At 41.0% G+C, this 26,295-nt stretch overlaps 1 protein-coding gene across 4 annotated transcripts; it reads right to left on the bottom strand.

Moving 5' to 3' along the window:
- Nucleotides 1-3,419: 3,419 nt before the first annotated feature.
- On the bottom strand, nucleotides 3,420-26,009 carry LOC121864229 (hydroxylysine kinase-like). 4 transcript variants are annotated; one of them, XM_042363275.1, is made up of 7 exons: nucleotides 25,849-26,009; nucleotides 19,281-19,457; nucleotides 15,956-16,193; nucleotides 13,566-13,705; nucleotides 11,644-11,818; nucleotides 10,483-10,739; nucleotides 3,420-3,973 (listed from the first exon to the last, which is right to left on the bottom strand). In XM_042363275.1, exons 2-7 carry the CDS (start codon nucleotides 19,449-19,451, stop codon nucleotides 3,752-3,754), a joined length of 1,203 nt encoding a protein of 400 aa, XP_042219209.1. In that variant the 5' UTR covers nucleotides 19,452-19,457; nucleotides 25,849-26,009; the 3' UTR covers nucleotides 3,420-3,751. The 4 variants fall into 4 exon arrangements, with proteins under 4 accessions (XP_042219209.1, XP_042219210.1, XP_042219207.1 ...); XM_042363276.1 differs by lacking the exon at nucleotides 25,849-26,009 and adding an exon at nucleotides 25,261-25,397; XM_042363273.1 differs by lacking the exon at nucleotides 25,849-26,009 and adding an exon at nucleotides 24,322-24,444.
- Nucleotides 26,010-26,295: the final 286 nt, after the last annotated feature.

Below are 26,295 nucleotides of genomic sequence, written 5' to 3' on the forward strand. Positions count from 1 at the left end.
CTATTCTCATTAATTTTATATCTTGCCCTTGGATCATTGTCTCCTAAAGGTCCAACAGTATTGCCTTCTGTGCAACACATGCTTATGGGCAATGTGCCATTGAGAGTTAGAAAGTACTGCCCAAGCAAAGGCAAGCCTTGGACTTTAAACACAACTTCCAACAAATTAAGAACGAACAAGTTTAGAAAATTGTTGGAGCAAACTTTATTGAAGTGAGAGTTTTACTCTTGGAACAATCTGCCAGAATGTTGTGATGGCATCAAGTGTGAGCGCATTCAAGTTAAAGCTTGACCAACACTGGCACCGGTACAGATATATGCTTCAAAGGAAACTTTCTCAGTGATTTAAAGTCATGTTTGTGTTATTATCTAAAAACCCAGGAACCGTAGAGTATACCCAGTTTAGAACAGTTAGCTTAATAAGTCATGGCGAGTCTGGGGTCTGGCACCACGAGGCAGTGGAGCATATTAATCAGGCCGCATTGGTGCCATCGTTTCATATATTGTTCTCTGCTGAGTAGCTACTACATCCGGGGCAGTTGTCAAGTAATCCAAGAGTCACAATTGGATCTGGGGAAACATTGGAGCGGCGTCAGGGGACGGACTGGGAAGCATGAACACAACAAATCTCTTGTCTAGAAACGACAGACATATTTACGTTATATTACTTCTTACACTGGGTGAATGACAATTCAACTGTTAAAGCATGAACACTGATATTCACTACAATTGACTGAATCAAACTGAATGGCTACGCATAAACATACCTGGAGAAACATTGGAGCGGCGTCAGGGGACGCTCGCCCTGCCTCATCCCTTGGTATATATATCCCTGAGTTGCCAGTGATCGCTACTCACGCAATGCCAGTAATTACAAACAACTCTAACTGTTACTCATTCAAAGATGACCCTCAATTGACAAAGGTCTGGCAAATTACTTGAGTTGATTTACACAGACTAATTCAAGATTGAACTTCCCAGGAGAAAGTGGAATAAACAACGCATTGATAACTGTCTTCACAAAGGCGGGACTCTGGGAGGGAACACAAGTGTAGCGTCTATGGGGAAAAACACGTCTTCTTCTCAGGGGTTGCTAACCCACTCATGTTTTGCGGTCGTGGAGCTTAATAAGAATCATTAATTAAACAGACTAGCAGTCAACGTGACCATGACACTCATGCTCTTGGCCTAGTCCAATCAATGGTGTTTACCATCATTTAAAAAGGTACTGGAAGTAAAGGCTGCAGTGCAGAACGTGAGCCCAGTCTCAATTCTAGGTCACTAAAAAAGCGTGAGCCAATGATGGATAGGATGGAGAGGCTACTCCAAGACTGGATTCAGGACAAGACTCAACACTGCTTGCCTCATTTTGGCAAAGGCATGCAACATCTGGATAATACTGAAGGCAGAGAGTGGTGAGAGCTGTGCTGCTGAAGCCTTGTTCAGGGCAAGTCCAGGGTGGTTCAACCGTTTCAAGAATCGTGCCAATCTCCACAACTTTCGTCTAATTCGTGAGGTAGCCAGTGCTGACATCATGAGTGACAATGCCTTCCCGGCACTCCTGAAGGCTAAGGTGGAGGAAGGAGGATACAACGCCAAGCAGGTCCTTAATTTTGACAAGATGGGCCTATTTTGGACGAGGATGCCATGGAGGATTTTCCTGGCTAAGAAGGAGAAGACTGCACCAGGCTTCAAGTTGCCAAGGACTGCCTTATGTTGTTGCTTGGAGTCAATACTGAGGGGGACCTTAAGTTGACTCCAATGCTGGTGTACCACTCAGAGACCCCTAGAACTCTTGAGGAATTTATTATGGAGCCCCTCCCAGTCATCTGGTGCTCCAACAAGAAGGCCTGGGTCACGACGGTGTTGTAACAGAGTTATGTGCTTGGCTACCGCCAAGTGCCTCAAGGAGTACACTGCAGAGCATAACATTGCCAACAAGTTTCTCCTGATCCTTGACAATGTGCCTTCACACCTGGCTATAATGGGCGAGTGGATAGACATCACTGTTATGTTCCTGCCCCCCCAACACGACCTCACTCATCCAGTTAATGAATCAGGGCATCTTCGCAACCTACAAGACGTACTACTTGAGGTGGTTGATGATGCAGCTGTTTGAGGCAATAGATGGAGAGAAAAAGCCGACCATCCAGCAGTTATAGAAGGACGTTATACTGTACATAGCTGCAAGAAAGGCATGTGGAGAAATGTGTGGCCTGAGTGCGCAAACGACTTTGGCAGCTTCACAGATGTTATAGATCCACACTGTAACATCACCAAGGAGGCAAGCATTGAGAAGGTCAATGAGGGGAATGTGGCTGAGGCCTTGGAGAGCCACTCTGAGGAATTCAACACTGAGGACCTGCTGCTCCAGGAACAGCAGTAGGCAGTGGAAGAGTCAGCAGGTGAGGAGGAAAACCCTGCATCCATGATGCTGACTCTGAAGGTGTTGAGCACAGCCACTGATGGTGTGAGCTTTGCCATGGATCTGCTGGCTGAGAATGACCCTAACATTAAAATTCATTCTTCTGTGAGGGCAATTGTGGAGAAAGTCATGCTTTGCTACAGGGAGATGTACCTGGAGAAGAAGGCATGCTAAACAACAATCACCTCCTTTTTCAAGCCCCTGTCACAGTCACAACCTCTGACTCCTTGGGTCACCAGCCACGCAGAGCCCTCTTCATCTTGACACCTCTCCAGTCCCACCCAAGAACTTCACCTTTTTTAAGGCCAGGCCAAAGCCTACACCTCCAAATCCCCACTCTGTCTCCAGCTTTTCCAGATTACCCAGAGGCTGTGTGGGAGTCAGAGTGACATCTCCACTCCACCTTCAAGAGTCCCCTTAGCCTCAAAGGGAACTTGTGATGATGACCAGGCTTGTTCATAATGATGTGGTAAGTGTTCTTTAATTGTGTTGTAGTTATAGTATTATTGTAGGTATTTTATTTTCAGTGATACTGTACATGAGATTGTCGGACTGGCTGGTAATGTATCCCATTGAACCCCATGTTATAATGATCCTTGTTATTGCCATGCACAATTGTGCGCACCGGCCACATGTTAAGTGAAGAGACTGTTTACAACTCAGAATATCTTACTAAGCGAGATGGAGCTGGTAGCAGCTGTGTGATTGCTTGAGGGGCAGACTATCACCTTCTACTGTAGAGGCAACATCTTGATTCTCGTCAGCCAACATCTTCCTGCAGGACATTATATTTGTTCTCGTTGGTCTAACCCTAGACCCAAAAACGTGAGTGTGATTGTGAACTGTTGAATCCTCTGAGAACTCTAAATAACTTTAATAAGTGTAATTATGTACTGTATATTGATCATATTATTCAAACTGTGTGTCCTGATGTACCAGTAGTTATTATATGTGATTTGTATTCAACAGGTTTTGACCGAATTATACTCATCGCGTCAACAACAAGGGTCTTATTGTCCTGCACAAACCAAAATTGCTCCTATGAGTGATTATAATCCTGATTTACGAATTTTCAACCTGTGAACATAATCTCATCATAAATAAGAGGATATCTGTACTGTACATGACTTTGTGTAGATTAGGTTGCTTAATGTGATGTCTTTATACTCAGAAGCATTTATTATTGTGTAAAATAATATTATTTAAGAGAGGAAAGTTTTAAATTTTTCAAATTAATATAATTGCAATTGTAACCAAATATCTTCGTTTGACAAACATAGTTGTAAATGAACTCATGCAAAGTAATTGTAATGAAATACGTACATTGTCATTGTAATTGCCTCATGCTTGGTACACTGTGTCTATTTTGATAGGATTTGATACTTTCATTCCACTGATTAATGATCTCTTCCTTTGGAGTTTTCCAGAAGTTAGCAAGTATATCCCACCCTTTAGCAGCAGTGACAAGCAGGTATTCATTTCCAGGGTCTTGCTCATAGCTGTATGCGCCCATTACGAGACTCTGAGCAAAACGCGCAGCAACACATTCCTGAAAATTATAAATACACTCATAATATCCTATATTTGTTGTCAATTATTCATTCTTATTGTTGTAATAAAATAATAATAACAAAATAAATATAAATAATAGCATCACTATTTAAACGGTATGCTGATCATGAATGTACAGAAAAATATTAATTATCTTATATTTCAACAATACCGAGGTATATGTTTCATTTAAAGTTCCCCCCTCCCCCCTTGCCAAAATTCTGGGTATGCCACTGGTTCCACAACAAGGTCCAAAATCTAGTTTACTCCCCACTCTCCAACAAATAAATTTATAGTACTGTACAGTATAGTCTGCATTTACGCGGATTTGGTTTACGCGTTTGGTCATTAACGCGGCACCTTGTCAGAATGAAAATTTTAAGTTAAGCAGTTCATTCCATCATTTACGCGGGAAGCGGCGCCTGGAGGGTGCGCATTAGGTCGCTCTTACGTTATTGCTGACGTCATATGACGTATCGGACTGTGATTGGGCCACGCATCCTTACCTCCCTCCGCCGCTAGCTGTGATTGGTCTAATGTAACAAGACGTGCCCTGCCACCAGAGGGAAGAAGTCGCTGACCTAGCTGGGCCAGTCTCATTGTTCTCAGTAAACCCGCGTATACTATTCTCTCTTGAGCCCGTTATTCCCCTCACAATGGCTTCCGCTGGACCCCCACCACCCCCGAGAAACCTTGAACTACCTGGACCAAGCCATGGTTATGTGAAGGAAGTCATCGAGTTGGGGGAGAAAATCAAGCTCATCCAAGACAAAGACACAGTCAAGCATCGGTATGAAGTGGCTAATAACCTTCTGTCAAAAATTATGGAGCCGTATGTCCAGATGTATCACGACAACATCAATGCTAGTCGTCAACGTAGTATTACGGACTTCTTCGCGCGCAACCCACCACAACCACAGCCAGCCCAAGTCAGTGATAGTGACAGTGAGGATATGGACTTTGAGGGGTTTGTCAGGGAGGCCCTGCAAACCTCTGTGAATAGTGATAGTGATTCACCGGAGGGCCACTAATCTGCCCTCTGCCTCGGAACCAGCCGCCATCCACGTGTGCCGACCCATCTCTTCTACTAACGTAAGTGTTAAACACCTTTATATTTGTACAGTAGTGCATTTTATATTTAGATATTATGTGTGTGTCAATACCATCATAAAATTATGATGTTATTTTTACTACGAGGTATGTATTGTGTCGGAAAAAGTGGCGTTTGGGAGTCTGCCCAGTCTCTATTTCAATTAATCCCATATGTTCTGTTATTTCGTTTACGTGTTTCTCGTTTTACGCGGACCTCCACGGGTTCAATTGACCGCGTAAATGCAGACTATACTGTATTCCTTTTATGTTTTTGATCTTGTGATAGTTTTTTTTTTTGCCTTATGAATGTAGTATTATGTATGTACTGTAATTAATTAAAAAAAATTAAAGTTAAGTTTATCTACCTGAAATTATGAGTTGGAAAATAACCATAACATAGCTCACACCTCAGCTTGCTAACTCTCGCTGGTGTACAAAGAAATATTTTTCCCTTTTTATGTTTTTGACTTTATGATGATCATTATTTTATTTGCACATTCTGTATGTAGGATTGTATGTGCATCTAACTACTCAAAATTACAAGTTGAAAAATATCTATAACATAGCTTACACCTTAGCCTGGTAAGGAGAGTGGATGTGGCCGCCACAGCTGACTTTTTGCTGGTACAGTACTTAAATTCACATATATGGGGAAGCTTTCATAACACGAAAAAGAAGTGGCAATTTAGGAAATTCACTGTACAGGTATTGTATAAGTGAATTTTTGTATCTCAAATGTTTGTTTAGAGAGGGATACCTGTATACATTTTCTTGTGTGTCGAGACAGTGCAGATAAATAACAATGGTAAAAAGTAAGGTAAATTGACCAAGGATAGCCGACAAAGCTGTTAGGAAGCATTTGCTGTCTGAACTAGGCAGCTGGGAATTGAAGCTAGACTGCACTGAAATGTTTATTGACTAGGTTGACACAGCAGGCTTTATAGATCTACTACCTTGAGTAGGCAACCTTCACATCTAATCCAACTTTTCATGGGGGATAGTTGCAATGGGGAGGAATGGGTCAGTGAAAGATTCAGCCTCAGCTGCCAGTTAAGGGGTCAGTAGCATATACTGTATAGTGGTTACTGCCCTGGACTCATTCAACCCAACACAACTAGTTTGCATTTAAAAAAGTTTGAGTGATTGAATCATATGCCAATGCGTTGAAGTACTCATATTGGCCATAAAATATGTCGCTATGCTCGTCCCCTGCTTACACCACTGGATGAAAATAAAATAATGTCCCCCCTTTCCAGAAACTTATATTGTATATACTGTACCATTGTAAGGGGTTGTCTACTATCAGACACCTAGGCAGAATGGCATGCATTATAAGGCTGCTTGGAAGAGATAATCAAGATAAAATTATTTTACTTTTATCCTTTTCACCACTGATCTGGTCATTAACCATTTGGGCGGTGTGCACTGTTGGCAAGTACAGTACTGGGCATGTATTGACTCCAGATTGTATCTGTACAGGGATGGCCCGAAGTGGTGGTGATTAGAGGGGGGTTATTTTTTTTTACCAACTCGCCACTCAGCCTATCCAATTCGACCAACTACATACGTAATGAGAATTAAAAAAAAGAAATGACAAGCGAACTAAAAAATTTTCTTAATTGACTGTTTAATTATTTGACATTAGCATAGAAATTTGATGGATAAAGTAAAAAATTTATTCAAATACCCGTAGAAAGAAATTATGAATATAAATATATATACTGTATTTTAATTTACTGCTTGGATAAAATCAGCAGCATTAACATATTCATAGAAATTAAATTTAATTCTCCTAGTTTTCTTAAGCTTCCAATTATCGGCAATCTTTTGAAGATCTAACTGATCAGTTATGTCGTTTTCACATGCTATGAGTATAAGATAATCCAACCGTTTTTCTGAGGTTCTGTTTCGCAGGGATGTTTTCAAAAGCTTAAGCCTGCTAAAAGACCTCTGACCTTTACATACTGAAGGTGGTGCTGTCAAGAATAGCCTGAAAACTTTTGCCACATGAGGAAATAAATGATACTTTCTATGAGCATTTAGTGTTGCTCTGGCTCACTAGTCTATAAATATTCGTGAAATGGTAATCGCCCTGCTTGAAAATAGGACTCACAAAAGACATTTTGCAGTTACTGAGGATCTTTTGCTCCTCCAGGCATTTAAAGAACAGTATCTTAAGTAGCTCTACAAGCTCATTGCACAACTCTCTTAGCACTGTGGGATGCAAAATTTCAGGGCCAGGGAATTTATGAACGTTTAGTGACAATTTATTTCTTATACCCTCTTCTGAGAACACAATGTGGGTCAGTGCATTGATGTGAGTGTTGAGAAACAGTGGGTGGGATGTGCCCGATAATAATTAGGAGAACGAATGGTGGACAAGAAATGATGTGGCTTGGACAATAAACATACTGGTATATCTTGTTATCCTAATGATCCCCAGGGGTGGATCCAAGAATTGTGGGTGGGGAATACGGCAAGCATAGTGAGCCCACCCAGCTTTTTGGGAGGGGGGGGGGGCACTATAAGCCCCCCTAATTTTGTAGTTTTTTTAATTAGATCAATATCACAGGCATTTTGATGCCATGTGCACTTGTTATCAGGAGATATTCTGAGATCAATACTGTAGTAATTACTTTTTACTCTACAAAAATGCTTGAGTACATGGGAATTTTCTGATCAAAGGGGGGTCCAGACCCCCAGGACCCCAAGAGGGGTGTGGTTATCTATGCTAGGCAAGACCTTAGAGCCAGCCAGGCGAGGGTACAGGGAGAGGATGTTTTTGAAGAGTCCAAGTGGTGTAAAATTAAATTAAAGGGAGGGGACTTACTTATCGTTGGGTGTATCGACAGATCCCCAAACTGTGGCCCACTAAATCAAAGGAACTTAAGAGCCTTAATAGACAATGTGGTGATGCTCAACCCTAGCCACCTCCTTATCATGGGGGACTTTAACTATGGCGACATGTTAGAGACCCGACACATTACAGAGGGAAGCAAACACCCAAGCCACTTGACCTCATCATTACAAACAAGGAGGGTATGGTGGCCAAACTGGAACACCTTGCCCCAGTTGGCACCAGTCACCATATACAGAAGTGTTGTCATTCAGATTTAACTGTTACCTAGTTCGGGATAAGGCCAGGCCAAGGTGCAAATATTACAAGGGAAATTACAACGGGATGAGGGAAGAGATGAGAGGTATCAACTGGCCTGACTCATTAAGGCACAAGAACGCAGACACTACGCTGAATATCATAACTAGTAAAGTGACCCATTTGATCGATAAATATATACCCAAGACCAAACCCAGTACCTCTAGGAATACGAGGGGATCCCTACACATGAACCATGCGGTGGTCGACAGATTTAAGAAGAATACCCAGAAATTCAAGACGTGGGTTGGGTCAAACGATAAGCAGGACAGGAGGATGTATGCAAGAGCCAGAAACCAAGCAAAGATAGAGTGTAGGAGGGCTGAAAAGGAGTTCCAGAGGTTGTTGCAAGCTAGGTCAAGTCAAACCCAAAGGCGTTTTACCGCTATACAAAGTCGAAATTAAAAACGCGAGTAGGAGTATCAGACCTGAGGCTTGAAGATGGTAGTTATGCAGATTCTGACCAGGATAAAGCTGAGGTATTGAACAGCTTCTTTTCCTCGGTGTTCACAAAAGAGAATGCAATTAACCTTCCTGCATTTGAGGACAGACGGTTCGACACAGCACCGACCCACATTGTGTTCACAAAAGAGGGTATTAGAAATAAACTGTCCAGGCTAAAGGTCCATAAGAGTCCTGGCCCTGACATGGTGCATCCTAGAGTGCTAAGAGAGTTGTGCAACGAGCTTTCTGAGCCCCTGAAGATCCTGTTTTGTAACTGCCTGGATGAACAAAAGGTCCCCAGTGAATGGAAAGTGGCTTATGTGAGCCCCATCTTCAAGAAGGGCGATCGTCACTCCACGAACAACTATAGACCGGTGAACCTGAACATCATAATATGTAAAGTACTTGAGAATATTATCAGAGATGCCGCAATGGAACATCTACTACGAAACAGCATTGTAAAGGATTGCCAACACGGTTTTATGCGGAGGCGCTCCTGTTTAACACAATTGCTCAAGGTATTGGACACTTGGACCCTTATTCTGGAACGAGGGGGTAATATTTACAATATTTACCTAGATTTTGCCAAGGCTTTCGACAGTGTACCCCACGAAAGGCTGAAAATCAAACTGGAAGGGTATGGAATTCGGGGAAATGTCCTAGCGTGGATAGAAGACTTTCTACTTGACCGCAAACAGTGTGTGGTGATTAATGGCATGAAATCATCATCCGTACCTGTCACAAGTGGTTTACCACAGGGCAGTGTATTGGGCCCACTGTTGTTTGTTTGCTTCATAAATGACATGCCTGACGTTGTACATTCCTCCATACAAATGTCGCCGATAACGCCAAGTTATTTCGGGAAATCAAGAACCAAGCGGACTGTGAAGAGCTGCAGAAGGACCTCTGTGGGCTTCAAGAATTGTCGAAGAAATGGCTGCTGAGATTCAATGTCACGAAGTATAAGAGGATGCACCTGGGGCATACCAACGGTAAGGAGGCGTATCATATGTCCCAACGGGATGAAGAAACTGCACTATTTGAGACTGATTGTGAGAAGGACCTAGGTGTGTATGTTGACAATGAGCTGAAGTTCTCGGGCCATTGTGAGAAGGTAAATCAGGCAAATAAATTATTGGGTCTTATAAGAAGGTCGTTCAGATATCTACCGGTATACGGTTTGTCCCTCGTAACGATCTTCAAGAGTGAAGTCCTCCCCCATCTGGAGTACTGTCACCCCATCTGGTCCCCGAGATATGCTAGGGACTGTCAGTTGGTTGAAAATGTTCAAAGGAGGGCCACCAGACTGGTGCTTGCACTTTGGCACCTCAGCTACCCTGAGAGATTGGAGCACCTGAACTTGCCTAACTTATACTACAGACAGGCAAGGGGTGACCTAATTGAGGTGTATAAGCATCTCAAGGGGCACTGCTCAGTCGAGTGTCCTTACTTGGAGCTGGCGGACGCTCGCCCCACAAGGGGTCACGGCTCAAGATTGAAGAAACCGCAAGTCCAGAAAACTGTGAGGGCAAACTTTTCGGAGTGAGGGTTGTAAACTCTTGGAACAATCTACCCGAAAGTGTTGTGACGGCATCGAGTGTGAGCTCTTTCAAGACAAGACTTGACCAACACTGGAGCAGGTTCAGGTACATTCAGGAGCCGGTGCATGCCCAGCACTTGCCAACAGTGCGTAACAGAGATGTGACCGATCGCCCAAGCGGCTAACCAGCCGATCAGTGGTGAAGAGGAAAAAAGAAAAAAGAAAAAGAAAAATATTCACTCATAAAAAAGTGAAAATTAAAAGAAGAAAAACTCACCTTAAGTATATTCCACTCATCTTCAGAAATAGTCCTTTGGGTAAGATAGCCAGCTATTATGTGTCCCCCATATTCAATAGGGGGCATACATGTAACTTCAATCATTTGGTACATTATAGCTATAGCTAACTCAAACACATAACATCCATGCTGTACGTCTCCAAAATCAAGAAGACCATTAATGTGGAATGTTGTGGAGTCATGAGGCTCAGAATTAACAAGAATATTTTGCTCATTGAAGTCTCCATGGATCATACCTAGGTAATAGAAAAGTCTTTGTCAGTTTACTGATGATAGAAGATATCCATCATGAATGCTGGATACATTACAGTAAATGAAGAATAATACTATAATATTATGGAGACTACACATAAAACATTCAATCTACATTCATGATAAATTATATATTACAATCTAATGCACTCACAAGTATACAATCCTGCACATACGGATACGCAAACAAGAATTCTGGAAATTTTCTTAGAATCTCAAAAATGGATAAAATGCAGGTAGTGGAAGTTGTATCTGATCAGATTTTAACTTTTTGTCACACGATGTAAGTAATTTGATGAAAAAACCTTAATGTAATATTACTGATCAGATATACTGTATTGTAAAAAAAAAATTAAAAGTTTTTTAATAATTCACCAAAACAAATTTTTACAAATTAGCTGGTACTGTACTTTGAATCAGTGGAGGGCGAATTAGTGAGGTTTTAATGTACTGTATTGATAAGTTCACAGTGGCACCAGAATGAAATGCCATCCTATAACAATAAAACACATCACATTATGATAAGGACTGTGAGCTTCAGAGCATAATCCTTGAGGCACTGTTACCATCAAGAGATTATACGGTTAATAAATGGTAAGAATTTCACTTTCAAGATCTTCAGTGGCCCAACAAGCTTATTGCAAAACTCTCTGAGCACTCTGGGATGCACCAAGTTGGAGCCAGACTCTTATGAACCTTTAGCTTTGACAATTTGTTTCCTATGCCCCTTTCTGAGAACACAAAATGGGTCAGCCCTGGCCAATGTAAGCCTCAACATCACATCACTACACGTCATGATCTATATGGTAATCCTTTAAGACCACAAAGTTATGATCAGAATATAAATTTTTTAAATAGATATTGCAAGGAAAGGTAAATCAGTCCTACCTTTCTCTAGACTGGGAATTAGTGGCATAACATTCATCTTCCATGCCTCTAATATTTCTTGGATCAACTTGTTGTGCTTCTCATCTCTTACAGCAAACATAAATTTGGACAATTCAGGGGTGTTTTCCAGCATCCAGATAAACTGTCTTGATTTTAAGTCTTCATTTTGAAATTTCTGCAAAAAATATAATGATAATCTGTCTTAATTTATCAAGCACTAGCAGTGCACCAGCTGCATGGTCACTCATTTATGAACAATTGAGGGAAATGCTAAATTAATAAATTTCCTCTTTAACTCCAGCTGATACATATGGCATTTCTTGCTTTCAAAATTCATGCTTAAGATGTCTTATTGAAATATTTTGACTTTAGGATGTTACTATTTGTTGTCATATAGCAGTCATTACATTGTACTTCTTAAGTACGTATGGGGCAGTACTCTTCAAGATGACAGGGTGACCTGTATGACAACAAAACACTGAGTACAACTGTGGAGGATAATCCAGATTATGTTCTTTTTCTGAACAGTATTGATTCATATGCACTTGGTGATATTACTGGTGATGTATACTATTGTACTACTGGTGAAATGGAAGAAAGAAAACTCAATTAATATTGAAAAAACACTGAAGCAAACTCATACACCAGAAAATGCTGCATAGCATCAGTAGGGACAACTGTTTTGAGATAAATTATGTGTACTATATTGTAATCACAGATAAATAATCTATTCACTGTCAGTCAAAATATGAGAAAAATATATACAGTATATATATTTTTTTCAAATATCTTCAAAACCCTGCCACACAGGAAGTGGGTGCTGGGTCATAAACCAGCCACAGTGAAATAATTAAGAACTACTTTTTTTATAGTACAGGTATAAGTTTACTCTTACAGACTGCTGCTAAACTATATATCTATTATATTTCTCCCTCCTAAGCTTTTTTTTTTCACCTCTTATCATCTTACTAGCTGTTTGGTGGTTGGTCTCTCCAGTGTTAGCATAAAAGAAAACCAGAGTACCCAGAGTAAACTTGTGATGTTTGATAGGGTCACACTGGATAAAACCCTTCCCATGTGTGTCCAGGCCACGCAGGACTCTAACCCATGATATACTGTATTGGTGAGATATGCGTGTTACAGTTGTACCATCAACACACTCTTCATTTCTGACCTTTTCCATTACATACAGTATTTAGAAACTGTAAACTTTTTATCTGGGTCACCTAGATAATACAGGCAGGTATTTACACCTTGCGTTTGCACTGAGTGTGAGCTCTTTCAAGACTAGACTTGACCAACACTGGCACAGGTACAGATACATTCTCGAGGCAGTACTTGCCAACAGTGTGTAACAGAGATGTGACCAAACGCCCAAGCAGCTAATAAGCCGATCAGTGGCAAAGAGGATTAAAGTAAAAGTAAAAAAGTATGTGTTCCAGGGCTGTATAATGTCACCCTTTGTATGTTTGGTTGGGGCCATCCATGAGGTTAGGAATGAAAATTAGTGCCATTGTGTGAAACTCAAACATGGTGGCACAAAAAGTAATGATTAATAATTTGGTGATAACACTGATATGTGATATTGCTGATCATACATTCCTCGAAAGCAACTCGATTATATTTGATAACACTTTTATTCAGATGTATATACTGATATGACAGGTCTTGTCTCGCTTTCTTGCCCCATCCCCCTGGAAAAAATCCTGCAGATGCCCAAGCTTATACAGTTTTGTATTTCCCTTCTCTCTTTTACCATCCACATCAAACCACAATACTCTCTTTGCTTTCAATGAAAGCTTTTCATTCTCTCATCATGTCTATACGACCTTAGTTAACTCTGTTTATCTCGATCTAGCATTTGTCACATCCACGTCTTCAAAACAATACAAAAAGAAACAATTATAACCCAATTGCCTTACCATAAGTTCATTGTCTAATTTTGCAATGAACACACCACATTCATAAGCGAGATCAGTAGTGTATAGAACTTGATGTAGAATCTTCCCAGGAATGAATGTCAGCAACCTTACCAGGTACTGATTATTTTGCTTTTCAATTTCTGAAAGGAGCAAATTTTATTAAAAAAAATACAATATACAGTGGACCGAGCAGATATAAAAATATTACCATTCTAAATTTTTTTTATGTAATTTTGCAGTTAAAGTCTTCACTTGCTGATGACTGAAGAAATCCTAACCTGAAATCATCTTAGAAACAGACATTTGGTTTTACTGAACATGGTCTACTGCTTGCTACAACTAGTAATGTATGATAAAAACTTGGACAATGATTGAAAAGGTGAAGAGTAATGTAGTGTATCTCCAAATGATCATCCTCACTTTGAAATGATCCACCCCCCTCTCCTAGCCAAAACACTCTTGATTAAAAAAATTTTAAACCTTAATATGAAATGAAAGGTATTGGAAAGAAAACAAATTTAAAAGCAAACCAAATATCAAGTTGTTAATATATAACTACTGTACTTGGAAAGACTATAATAGAACTAATCTTAATTATATACAATTTGTAAATGCATATACCCCCTGTATAGGTACTGTGCAGTACAGAAGTGAAAACAAATCAATAGCATTATTTTAACAAATTCTAAGGGAAGTACAGTAAGTTCTCGCTTAACGTCGGGGTTATGTTCCTGAAAACGTGACGTTATACGAAACAACGTTAAGTAAATAAATTTTCACCATAAGAAATACAGTAAGTCCTCGCTTAACGTTGTTTTGGTACTACGTCGCTTAACTTTAGAGATAAAAAATTAGTTTAACGTCCCGGTGATCCGATACTACGGCGTTTTGCGTCGTCACGGACTACTTTCTACGGCGCATCACCCGCTCTTGTCTGGCTGCGCTACACTCTTTCGGCTTAGTGCGCTGCCCTCACTCGCGGAACGTCACAGCATCCCCAAGCAACACCAAGCCAGTTTCTGTTACAACTTCACATCATTCGTGTGTGCTTAAGTGCTTTTGCTCTAAAACTGTACTCTAACCATTCGAAATGGCTTCCAAGTGCCCATCAAGTGCTACTGATGCTAGTGTAGTGAAGAGGCAACGTAAGACCATTACCCTTGCTACGAAAATGGATGTATTAACCCGATTTGAAAAAGGGGAACGTGCTGTGGACATAGCCGCTGTGCTTGGTCTAACCTCCACAACGGTGCGTACTATCCAGACCAACGCTGACAAGATTAAGGTTAGTGCTGGGAGTGGTTCTTCTCTGAGTGCTACTAAAACGACTCGTACTAGAAGCACTGTGATAGAAAGGCTGGAAAAGATGCTGGCAATGTGGATGGAGGACCAGAATCAATGCAATGCCTGTGAGCCTTATGGTTATCTAGCATAAGGCCAGATCCTTGTTTGAAGACTTAAAGGAAGAAGAGGGTGAAGGATCGAAGGAAGAGACCTTTACGGTCAGTCGAGGCTGGTTTCAACGATTTAAGCGTTGGTATAACTTCCACAACATAAAGATCACTGGTGAAGCTGCCAGTTCAGGTGCGGTTGCTGCTGAGACATTCCCACCAACAACTGAGGAGGAGCAAGCAGCGGCGGACGAACCCCAGTCAGAGCAGGAGGAGGCAGCCGCAGAGTCTCAGTGACTCACCACCCTCCTCCTTTAATGAGACGGTCTTTCATTAGGTAGAGATGCATGATTTCTTGATTGGTAAATATGTTTCTCTGCTCCAGGCCTTCTATTAAATCTGTGGTCAGCTGTATGCATTTGTCAGTATCACCTGTTGGTCGCTTAGGATGCATAATAAGGGTAAATAACGAGAAATATTACAGAAACACTTGAAATACCTAGGAGTGCACCAAGCTCCACGAGAACCAGATGTAAACAAAGAGTATGCCGAACCATGGATACTAGCACTGGTGGGTACTAACGGCCATCTGGCAAACTAAAATTTTGCCGGGCGACGGGAGGTGCCGGACAATAGAGTACCGGATTCGGGAGGTTTAACCTGTATAAAGAAGACAACACTAAAGCAATGTTAAAATTAATAATGGAATCCAATACAACAGAATAGATCCATCATACTGTATAGCAATAATTATTTATTAACTATTGATATGATGGAACCATTTGAAAGCAGTAAAATTTTGGATGGAACTTTTCCTTTACTACTCTGTGAAGAAAAAAATCGATCATGGTTCTAACACAGACACAATAATTCCCACGAACATTTTCAATCACAAGGAATTAAATGCCTACTAACATTTAAGTCTTAAAACTGATCAAGAACATATTGGATCATAATATACAGTATACAAGTATGGCAATGTATGTTGAGAGCCCTTACCATTATTTTCAACAAACTCATCAACAGGAAAGTTGATCTCTTCAATGATCATGTGAGTTCCATGAATATTCTTCTGAGGCTTAGGGACATTGAAGCCACGGGAATGAAGAAATAGCATCATCTGATTCTGTGCTGAGACAATCTTCTCATTCTTACTGTCCATGGAGTTTAGAATTTTCAGCACATATCCATTTGGAGACAGTTCTTCAATATTCTGATTGTTTTTACTTGACTCTACCTGTGGATTAAAAGAATCACCCAGTTAAAATTTTAGTAAATTAGGTACAAGAGTAATACAGTAACTACAATTGATATCTAATGCAATATGGTACAGCATTACTGTCTTGCTAAAATTGTGAAACAATAAGGGAATGAAAAAGGAACAGTTCACTGAATACATAGTGAAATAAGATGACATGAGCAACAGTAAGTGGGAAAAGATTATGTAGGGAGAATGAGAAAGAGGATCTCACAAGTGGAAGTCAGACTGAACAATGAGTGAAGGTAAAAGGAATTATATTGTGAGACCACTGCAAGGCACTGCATGCTATGGGGTGATATAATTTTACTTTTCTTCCACTCTTTTAAGCATTCTCCTGATCTATTACAGGAAGGGCAGAATGGTATACTGTACTGTATACCTCCGGCAGATAGTGTGACATCGTCTTCCCACAAAGGCATCTTGTTGATATGTTGTCCCCTGCAAATGTGTCAAATTAAAGACAAATCCTGACATTCAAATTCTTTTTTAAGAACGGGGGGGGGGGGGAGGACTGTGATGTAGTGAGCACACCACTACAAATCTGTCTGTCTGGCAAGACAAGCACAAGTCAAATGATGATGTCACAGACAACATGGCCCTTTTGAGGTCCTCTCATGGATCAACGTCTACCCATCAGCCTATACAGGCCTATCAGAGAGCTTGCCTTGTGCCAGCGGGTAGGCCTATACAGACCAATCAGCGAGCGTGCAATGCTAGCCTACCTGAGCCTTGAACCGCGGCTCGTGTAAGCAGCTGGCCTGGCTGCCCCTGGCCCTTAGCTCTAAAAAAAAGGCAAGGGCTCTACTCCTGGACCTGACGGTATTCGATACGAAATGATTAAACACCTTGACCAAGGAAACCTGGACAAGCTGCTAGAAGTGTGCAATGAGATCTGGACGTCTAGAACGTTTCCAAACTCATGGCACTTTGCCCATGACATACCAATCCCCAAGAGGGATAGATGCCTTACGAACACCAACTCGTTCCGTTCGATTGCTCTCACAAATTGTCTGTGTAAGGTCAAGGAACGTATGACAAAACGTAGGCTAATGTATTTTTTGGAAATAACAACTTATTGAATGACCGACAGTGTGGTTTCCGCCAAGGTAGAAGCACGCTAGATCATTTAATAAGTCTTGAAACAGACATCTCAAAGTCCCTTTGCAGAAAAGAAACATTAATTGTAGTACTGTATTCTTAGACATCGAAAAAGCCTACGACATGACATAGCGAACTGGAACTTTTTCCATCAAATAAAAAAAATAACAATGTCGGACACATTTGTCCAAGAAAACGGAGTCCCACAGGGCAGCGTCTTGGGTCGTGCACTATTTCTGATAATGATTAATGATTTCCTATCACCGGTACCCGGCCTAAGTGACCTCAAATTCTCATTGTTTGCCAACGATTGCGCACTTTGGCGATCATGGTCTGCACAAAGGGTGCAGGTTGGCCTTTAAGTCACCGAGAAGTGGGCAAAACAATGGGGATTTAGGTTCTCAGTTGAGAAGACAGTAGAAGTGGTCTTCACCAAAAAATGTAACGTAAATAACCCAGTACAGTACTGTATTGAAATTAAATGATACAGTACTTGTAGGAATTCGTGGTATAATGTTGTCTAGCACTCAGGATGGATGGAAACTCTAAGGTGGTTTTCTTGTATAATATAAGTTATATGATAGACAGTCTGGTGCTGGAGGTGCCGTGTGGTGAGGAACTGCTCAGTAGAGACGTTCGGTGAGTAGCGTGTTGAAGGAGGTAGATGTGCAGGAGCTTCGTTAGAGAAGATGTTGCCTGTTGCTGGCCTCCTGGTTGAATGAAAGCTGGACAGCGTGGAGCTTGCTGGAGGAGGTGTTGCGTGTTCAGGAAGAATGGCCAGAATGAGAAAGCTGGTTGGTGAGGAAGCTCAGAGAAGGACAGCTGGTGGGTCGCCATGCTCGCTGGCGGGAGCGAGGACCGCCAGGCAGGCGAGGAGAAGCGAGGGCCGCCAGGCAGCGGCGGAGGAGGAGGTGTTGCTTGTTCAAGAAGAGAGACCAGAATGAATCTCAATGGAGAGACAGAGCTTATATACCCAGCAGCCGTGAGTCATCTATGAGTCATGTTGGGAAAACCCGAGAAGTAACCGTTCTTTGGCTCGGTTGCTAGGATACTGCGGCGCATCTGGTGACGCCGCTCGTTTGGTTGCTAGGGAAGGCGGTAGCAGCTGGTGGCTGTGGCTACGCAGTTGTAGGCAGTTGTAGGGGAGACGTCCACTACATACTCCTATTAAAATTCAGACTTAAATGAAATTTCTCGGTATTCATTTTGACTGGAAATTAACGTGGAAAAAACACATTAACAAGCTTGAAAGTAGATGCCTAAAAATCACAAACACCCTGAAAGTTTTATCAGGTACTACATGGGGAGCCGAAAGGAAATCTTTATTAATGGTGTATAAGACCCTGATCAGATCAAAACTCGACTATGGATGTCAGTTGTATGCATCGGCATGCAACACTACACTTGCAACGCTGACCAGAATACAGAACCGATGCCTTCATCTATGTCTGGGTGCCTACAGGTATACTGGAGGTAGAGGCTCTTGACCCCCACTCCACACCAGGAGGGATATGTTGACGTTAAGCTACGGGCTGACTGTGGCTAGGAGGCGCGACAAAGGGCACCCAGTTTAGTGTGCTGTCGCTACTTGCAACTGCGAGCCTGGCCGCACTGTTTGTAAACTTTGTGGCCCGGGTGGGCTAACGCCCGTTAAAAAAAAAAAAAAAAAAATACAGTGCATCCGGGCCAAGCAGGACTCCATCTAACCCTTGATATACTGGTGAGAGGTACATATGTTACTGCTGTACCACAAACACCCCTTTAAATGAAATGAGTTATTCATAATGTACAAATTAAATTATTATTGTAGGAGAAAAATCAGTCCGCTTTGGGGGAAAAAATTCCAAATTTCAATACCCGAGAGGACGCTTCCACTAAGGTAATCACCATGGTAGCTGTTAGATTTGTTTTACACACTTTCTAACTACAGTATAGTACAATAATTCTTCACAAAATTCCCTTTACCTTTATATGGAAGTTTTTGTCATCATAACTGTTGAGCTCCTTGACAGATACAGTGGTAAGACCAAAGAGCTTCAGAACTAATGCTGGGACATCACTTGGCTTTATCATTGGCCGAATTATCTGACCTGGTTGCAATAATCCTTTCTTTGATGAGTCAGGTGAAGCAGACATGTTGAACTGTAAAAATGAATCCGGCGCATCAATAAAATTGAAGATGAAATAAATCATGACATAAAAACAATGTTTCACACTAAAGTAAAATTTCATAAAAAGCCACTACTGTATAGTTCGGAACAACTTTACAGTGGGGATGTGATCTTTTTTCTTTTCTTTTTTTACTAATACAATATAAAACAAAGGGTTAAATGCTATCTTAAACTTATAATACAAAATCTTCATGAAAATCTCTGAAAAATTTTATTGTAAAAATGCTCAATTTCCTCTACAATTTCCATACATTTAGAAATCCCACATCCTTGAAGTGTATTGATTTATCAGACTAACATCGTTAATATACAGTATACAATCTATACATGTACTGTATATAAAAACTACAAAATTCAATCAAAAAACTTCAGGGAGACGTAATTACCTGCAATCTACACGACTGATTGGAGATATAGTTATGTGTAATTCCGAGACATTTTCTTAATCTTTGCTTTACTGTACTTTACCCTATTCACTACTTGTCGGCTTGTTAGCTGCTGGTCACGTACACACTGTTGGCAAGTATTGGGCATGTTTTGGCTTCAGAATGCATCTGTACCTGTGTCAGTCACAACACACTCTAGCAAGCTGTTCCAAAAGTTCACAACTCATTCCGAAAAGGTTTCCACCTGACCGTTTTCTGAACTTGTGGCCTCTTCAACCTTAATCTGTCTTCCCCAGTGAGTATTAACTTCGGAGGTACTGGTACACTGTAGTATAAGTTGGGCAACTGCAGACATTCCAATTTCTCCAGGCAACTGAGATGCTGTAATGAGGGCACCTGTCTGGTGGCCTTTCTTTGGACATTTTCAGTCAACTGACAGTCTCTAGCATATTTTGCGGGACCAGATTGGGTGACAGTAGTAAACCCCGAATATAGCGAACCTCGATATACCAAATTTCGGTTTTAACGAACCAAGTGGGCCTATCGAACATGTGTAAAGTGTGCTATGTTATGTGTAAAGTGTGCTATGTTATGTATAAAGTGTGCTATGTTATGTATAAAGTGTACATAGTAGTGTGTAGTGTTTCGGTAGTTTATGTTGTTCCCTAGAACTGGCCACTTCAACATCACCAGAAAACAACTGCAGATTCAACCTCAGAAAGGTAAATACAGCTACATTTAGTATTGTACTTGTATTTCTTCTTTATTTTCTGGGTTAAATATTTAATATATCCGATATAACGAACTTTCGTCTTTAACGAACCACCTTTTTCTCCAACTGATCCGTTATATCGAGGGTTTACTGTATTCCAAACAGGGAAGCACCTCACTTTTGAGGATTATTATAAAGGCCACACTGCCTAGGTATGTGAATGCCCTACGTAACTGTTTCATTCACCTACTCACAAGGTCAAAGGCATTCAGGTTGTTGTCGAAATATCCAACCAGTTCTTTTTCACATTTCTCTCAGTTAATGCTGTTTCGACTTCTCGTTGGGACATGTAATCTGTTATCATATCTGTACTGAGAGGCAGTGTTGGTAATCCCTTATACATTTCAATAAACTCGTCACTCATGCTCGCCATGGCTGCTAGTGGGAGATTGAGTTTGATTTAAATCATTCCCATACACCGTCAACTAAGACTGCGCAAGTTTCATGACCACTGGGGTCTGATTAACACGCTTTGTGACCTCTAGTCTGTAATATTTTTTGAGCTACCGCTTACAGGATGAGTATGGGGTGCACAGTAAAGTAGCTGCTGTCTGTGGCAAATTAAAAAAATCGTGATTGACGAAAAATATCTAAGTAGTTAATATCCTTCAATCATTTACACACGTTTTCAATCATACCCACACAGCAGAATGAATTGAGCATTTGTGAGTACACATCAGCCAGAATCATAATTTGACTCACCTGATGATTCACACGTTAATTCTTTTTCACTAACATCTGTAAATAACATGGTTGTGTCATCCAGTGCTACACATATTTCCTGTGGAACCTGATCACCTTCAAACCATTTTATTGTGTACCGCCCATGTTTGAGTTCCCAGCCGCTGTCTTCTGGAGTTGCACTGTCTGCCTTCTTCCATGCTGATGCTTCATAGTTTGTACGCTTATTTTTTTTCAGTCAAAACTGATCTCCATGGGGGAAGAAAGCTCGGATCACTATGCTTAATATTTTTAAGTGGATGCCGATGAGTAGCAGGTGCATTATTTTGCCTATACAAAGCAAATCTTGCATCATTCACACTTTTAAACTTTCCTTTCCCATAGAGAGTGCACACAAAAGGTACGGGTGTACCTTTCCTTTTCTAATGAATGATGATGTGTAGTCACATCCTGTAAAAGCATGTATTGCTTGTTAGGCAGAGCAGATGGTCTCCCCTAAATTAGCAGCAAGGGCAGTAGCATCTATACATCTACGAGAGTTGTTGCTGCTAAATTCAAGGTCCATCCAAACTTTGGTAGTACCAGTACCCTTGGCAACATGGTAAAGAAGGGTCACTAATATATGTGTCATTTGCTCTAACACTAACCTGGGCGTCTGTCATGGTTTCTTTGATATGGTTCACATGCAAAATAATTCTTGTGTCTGCTTCTTCATGCTGACAGCCAATTTCAGGTGCTAGATAAATTTCATGACCGTCTAACATTATTTTGTAGCTGCCCTTTTCCCATTCAGCTGCAAGGAATTTTAAGAGTGATGTCGTGAATAGGCTGGATGAGCAGTGCTTGACTGAGGTTTATTGGTCGTTTCTGTTCAGGGCCAGCAATAACAACGTTGACCTCAGTTGCACCACGCATGTGTTGTTCATTGTTTTTTATTGATGGACTTGTACAAGTATCACACACAAAGTCCACACGTCTAGCACGAGCACACAGCTTTGACAGCAGGACTTCAGCCAAAGGTAGCAGGGAGATCTGACAAAGATCTGTTGAGAAACATTACATCTATAACACAAGCATCGACTGTGGAAGGTGGCTGACTGTTTACTTTCGTTTTAAGTTTCTTTAAGAGTACTGTACAGACTTTCCTGTCTTATTGATTAATCCATTAAGATGGTCCAGAGAGGCAGGTACAGGGGTGATAAGGAAACTCAAAACTTTAGAAAGGTCAATATCAGTTTTTGTGGCTAGGTATAATAGGTCTCTTGTTACTGTATCTCTTGGATCTTCTTATCTTTCCCAGCTGACTTGACTTTTACTTCCTCTGTTGCAAAGTTATTCACTCAGTAGCATCATAATAGCAGCCTGCTACGAACTCTTCACACTTCTAGCCAATATCAGTACAATGTGTCAACTCTTCTTTCACTTTTTCTAAAACTGCACAGCCAGTTGAAATGCAAAACAGATTTTCATCACTAACAGCTCCATAGCGATATTTTATAGAAATAAAGTGCAGCATTTAACAACAAAACCTCATCACTCAGTTATAGTACTGACCACTAAATTACGGTATATTTCAATATTAATTATAAAATGAGAAAAATACACGGAAATAGTTAATCTTGACAAGCTATTCCTGTTAACAGAAAATATAGCTCTCAGACTGATATGTAAAATTTTTAGCCCTTTGCCACAGATTTTTGGCCAGGCCAGTGGCGGCTCGTGCATAGGGCTGCAGTCCCCCCCAGACACTCACTGCCAGGCGTATGATTCCTTTAGAGAGACAGCTGAATAATACACTACCAACAAATATATCATTTTATATGTTATTTAATTATTTTCAATACGTTGCTAAGTGAATTTTCATTAAAATCAGACCAAAATTTAAGTTACTTTCATAGTTGCTGTCAATGCTGTACGATTCATGTCTGTTATTAATTGGCGCCGCTCAGTCTGGTGTTTACATTGCGTGTGGACGGTGTGGTTAACTCGTGCTTTCTTTAATTACCCTTTGACGATGGAAAATCGAGTGAAGTATTTGCAAAACATCAACTTTTCCCAGCTGACATTAAATGAAAAGACTGAAATCAAAGCAAGAGGAAGACCTACACCAGTTTTATCCATTCAACAGAACAGTACAAGCAGGAACAAAGAATATACACGCCAGTTTAACATCAGTGTTTATCAGAATGACAGACTGTCTGCTTTAGCAGTGATATCCATTGAAAATAAAATGATAACAGAAATAAAGGATTTTAATGAAATAGTAATAAACAATTTTGCTACATCGAAGAGCAGACACGCCGACTTTATTTTCAATTAATACTGGTCCATCACCACCAACACTACTACCATGCCCTGGGAATTCGTGGACATCAACTACAACTCATACCTGAGGTAGGTCAAATTTGTGTATCCTACTGTTGTGTGAGGCTTGCAGTCACTCCATTTTATTTTTCACGAGCCGCCACTGGGCCAGGCTGTATCAAGTAAGAAATGGTATTTTGACTTACTCATATAATATGCATTTAAAAAATACCATCAAACCTTTTAGCCTCAGACGGGTGATTAAAATCCCCCATAGCTCTTGGACAATAAATACCAATTCCGAGGAGCCACTTACACCATATATGAAGCCTATAAACAATTGATATGACTGAACTAGAATGCTAAGATGCCTCAAAGATCAAAGACTACTACTCACAACTAACGCTGGCGTACTAACGAATCTGAAAATGAAATGTGACATTGGCCAGCGGCACCCGCGCAAGAGGTGGCTCCGAAGCTAAAGAATCTGATTTTGCTGCCAGACTCACGACGTTTTGTGGTATGTAAACGTTTTGTCACATCAGAGGTAATTACTGGTTTAATGTTTAATTATAAACGGACGCCTGTTAAATTCAGTATAAATATATTCCGTGGCCAGAGAAATATGAAATTGAATATCAAGGGCTAGTTTATTGGGCACCCCCTTGCATCCTGTGGAAGGTGAAGCTCACCTGTTTGCCAACTCTGCCAATAATCAGCAGGGGAGAGAGCCGTAGCGCGCAAGGTAGGTAGATAACAGGTAGCCTCACTCCCATAGAATGTACGCTAATGAAAATAAAAATGAAATTTTTATTTACGTATTTTTGAAGGCTTATGGTGATATTAAAAGTTGTACAATAAATGTATGGAATGGAGATTTTTTGTTTTATTTTAATTGGAGCCACTGATTAAATATATAAAATAAATATAAATATCTTACTTGCGACCGCTGGATCCAACGTCGCTGATTGGCTAGAGATGACATCACTTATTAAGCTCCGCTCACTTAGTTACATCAAACAGGAGAAGCGGGATATTTTTATTAGAGGAAGGATCTATACATATAATAATACCACAATATTACAAACCCATGAAGTGGCAAAAGGGGCGTGGCTTAGCGATCTCGAGAGTACAGTTGCCAATTAGTGAATTCCTATAGGCCTGCGTGAGGCTACCTGTTATCTACCTACCTTGGTAGCGCATATCTCTCACCAATATGTTAAGTGTTCGAGCCTCAGCACGGACACACGTGAGAAGGGTGTTATGTTATCGTACAAGAGGCCAAACGATAATCATGAGATAGCAGAACACTACCTCAGAATCGTACAGATTAAACATTCAGGGAAATAAATATAAAGCATTGATAATGCAAGTTTTTTTGGCATATACATAATATACACTTGTCTCAAGTAATTGTTATAAATGAAAAGGAAAAGTAATCAGAGACGTGACCGATCGCCCAAGCCGCTAACGAGCCGATCAGTGGCGAAGAGGATTAAAATACACACAAAAAAAGAAGTGAACTTATCGATCTTATCAGTATATCGTGGTAGAGAATATGCGCCCTGTGGCACAAATACGAAACCAGACGCTACTCCGTATTTATAACTGAAGCATAGTTAGGTATTTACCTGTAACTCGTCGATGTTGGTATAACAGTGTGGGGTACGGGTTGTTTGGTTCACACTCGGGATGGGGTGGAGAAAGGAAACTCACAATGTGCTCTCTGTATACATGTTGTATTGGATGTACAATGCAGCTTGGTGCTGGGAAGTGGCAGCGTGGTTACAAGCGTGATGTAGAGAGAGCTGGTTGGTGAGGATGCTCAGAGGAGGACCAGCTTGTGGGTCGCCATGCTCGCCGGCGGGAGCGAGGACCACCAGGCAGGAGTGGAGGATGAGGTGTTGCTTCCTGGTTGGTGTAGGTCGAAAGAGCGAGATAGGTCACCACGAGGTCAGGTCTTATATAGCAGAGGTAGGCGTGGCTTAATAGTTGACCTCCGTCATGTAAGGCGGCGCTGGTTGACCTAGACCACGAGGCATACACTGGGGAATTCGCGGGGTCGGCTACTCAGCGACAAGCGTTTGTAGGGGAGGGATCCACTACAACAGTACCACATGGGAAACGCGGCTTTTTGTCTGGTCAGCGAAGTTAAGCAACGTTGGGTTCGGTTAGTACTTGAATTTATACGACTTATAGCTAGTGATGCAACTTCTTACCTTAAAAGGTGAGTGAATAATAGAAAGCTAGGATGCCTCAAAGATGAAGCACCACCTCCCTCACAACTGACGCTGGCGTCTTGAATACTGGGTGAAAATAATGAAAGAATACAATGCCACAGTAGCCGAGCAGGCTGACTGGCCGCTCGCCCAAAATATGGCCCTGGCGCTTCGCTGCCAGACGTTTCCTGTAAACGTTTCGTACACCACTTATCTACAGTATACAGACCTCTACTCCGTGTTTATCTCTCAACCTTAGTTACGGCCTCCCTTGAAACTCCCAATGTCTCTATATCTAATATGTTATTTTTGTCGATTGCAGAGATTTCAACTAAGTTATCCTGCAAACTGAAGGTCTTAGGGCTAACAACTTTTCAGAGAAGACACGATAGGGCGGATGTCATAAGATACATTAAAAATCTTGAAAGGTATAGAACCCGTAAACCC

This window comes from Homarus americanus, unplaced genomic scaffold (assembly GCF_018991925.1).
Source record: "Homarus americanus isolate GMGI-L3 unplaced genomic scaffold, GMGI_Hamer_2.0 scaffold26351, whole genome shotgun sequence".
Taxonomy (NCBI): domain Eukaryota; kingdom Metazoa; phylum Arthropoda; class Malacostraca; order Decapoda; family Nephropidae; genus Homarus; species Homarus americanus.

Coding starts and splice junctions, on each gene's coding strand:
- LOC121864229 (XM_042363273.1), bottom strand. CDS start 24,405: ATGGGAGTGAGGCTACCTGTTATCTACCTACCTTGCGCGCTACGGCTC. Junction 19,458..24,321: donor TTGGCAGAGTTGGCAAACAG/GTGAGCTTCACC, acceptor TCATTTTTACAG/TTCAACATGTCTGCTTCACC. Junction 3,974..10,482: donor ATGAGTGGAATATACTTAAG/GTGAGTTTTTCT, acceptor TATAATTTTCAG/GAATGTGTTGCTGCGCGTTT.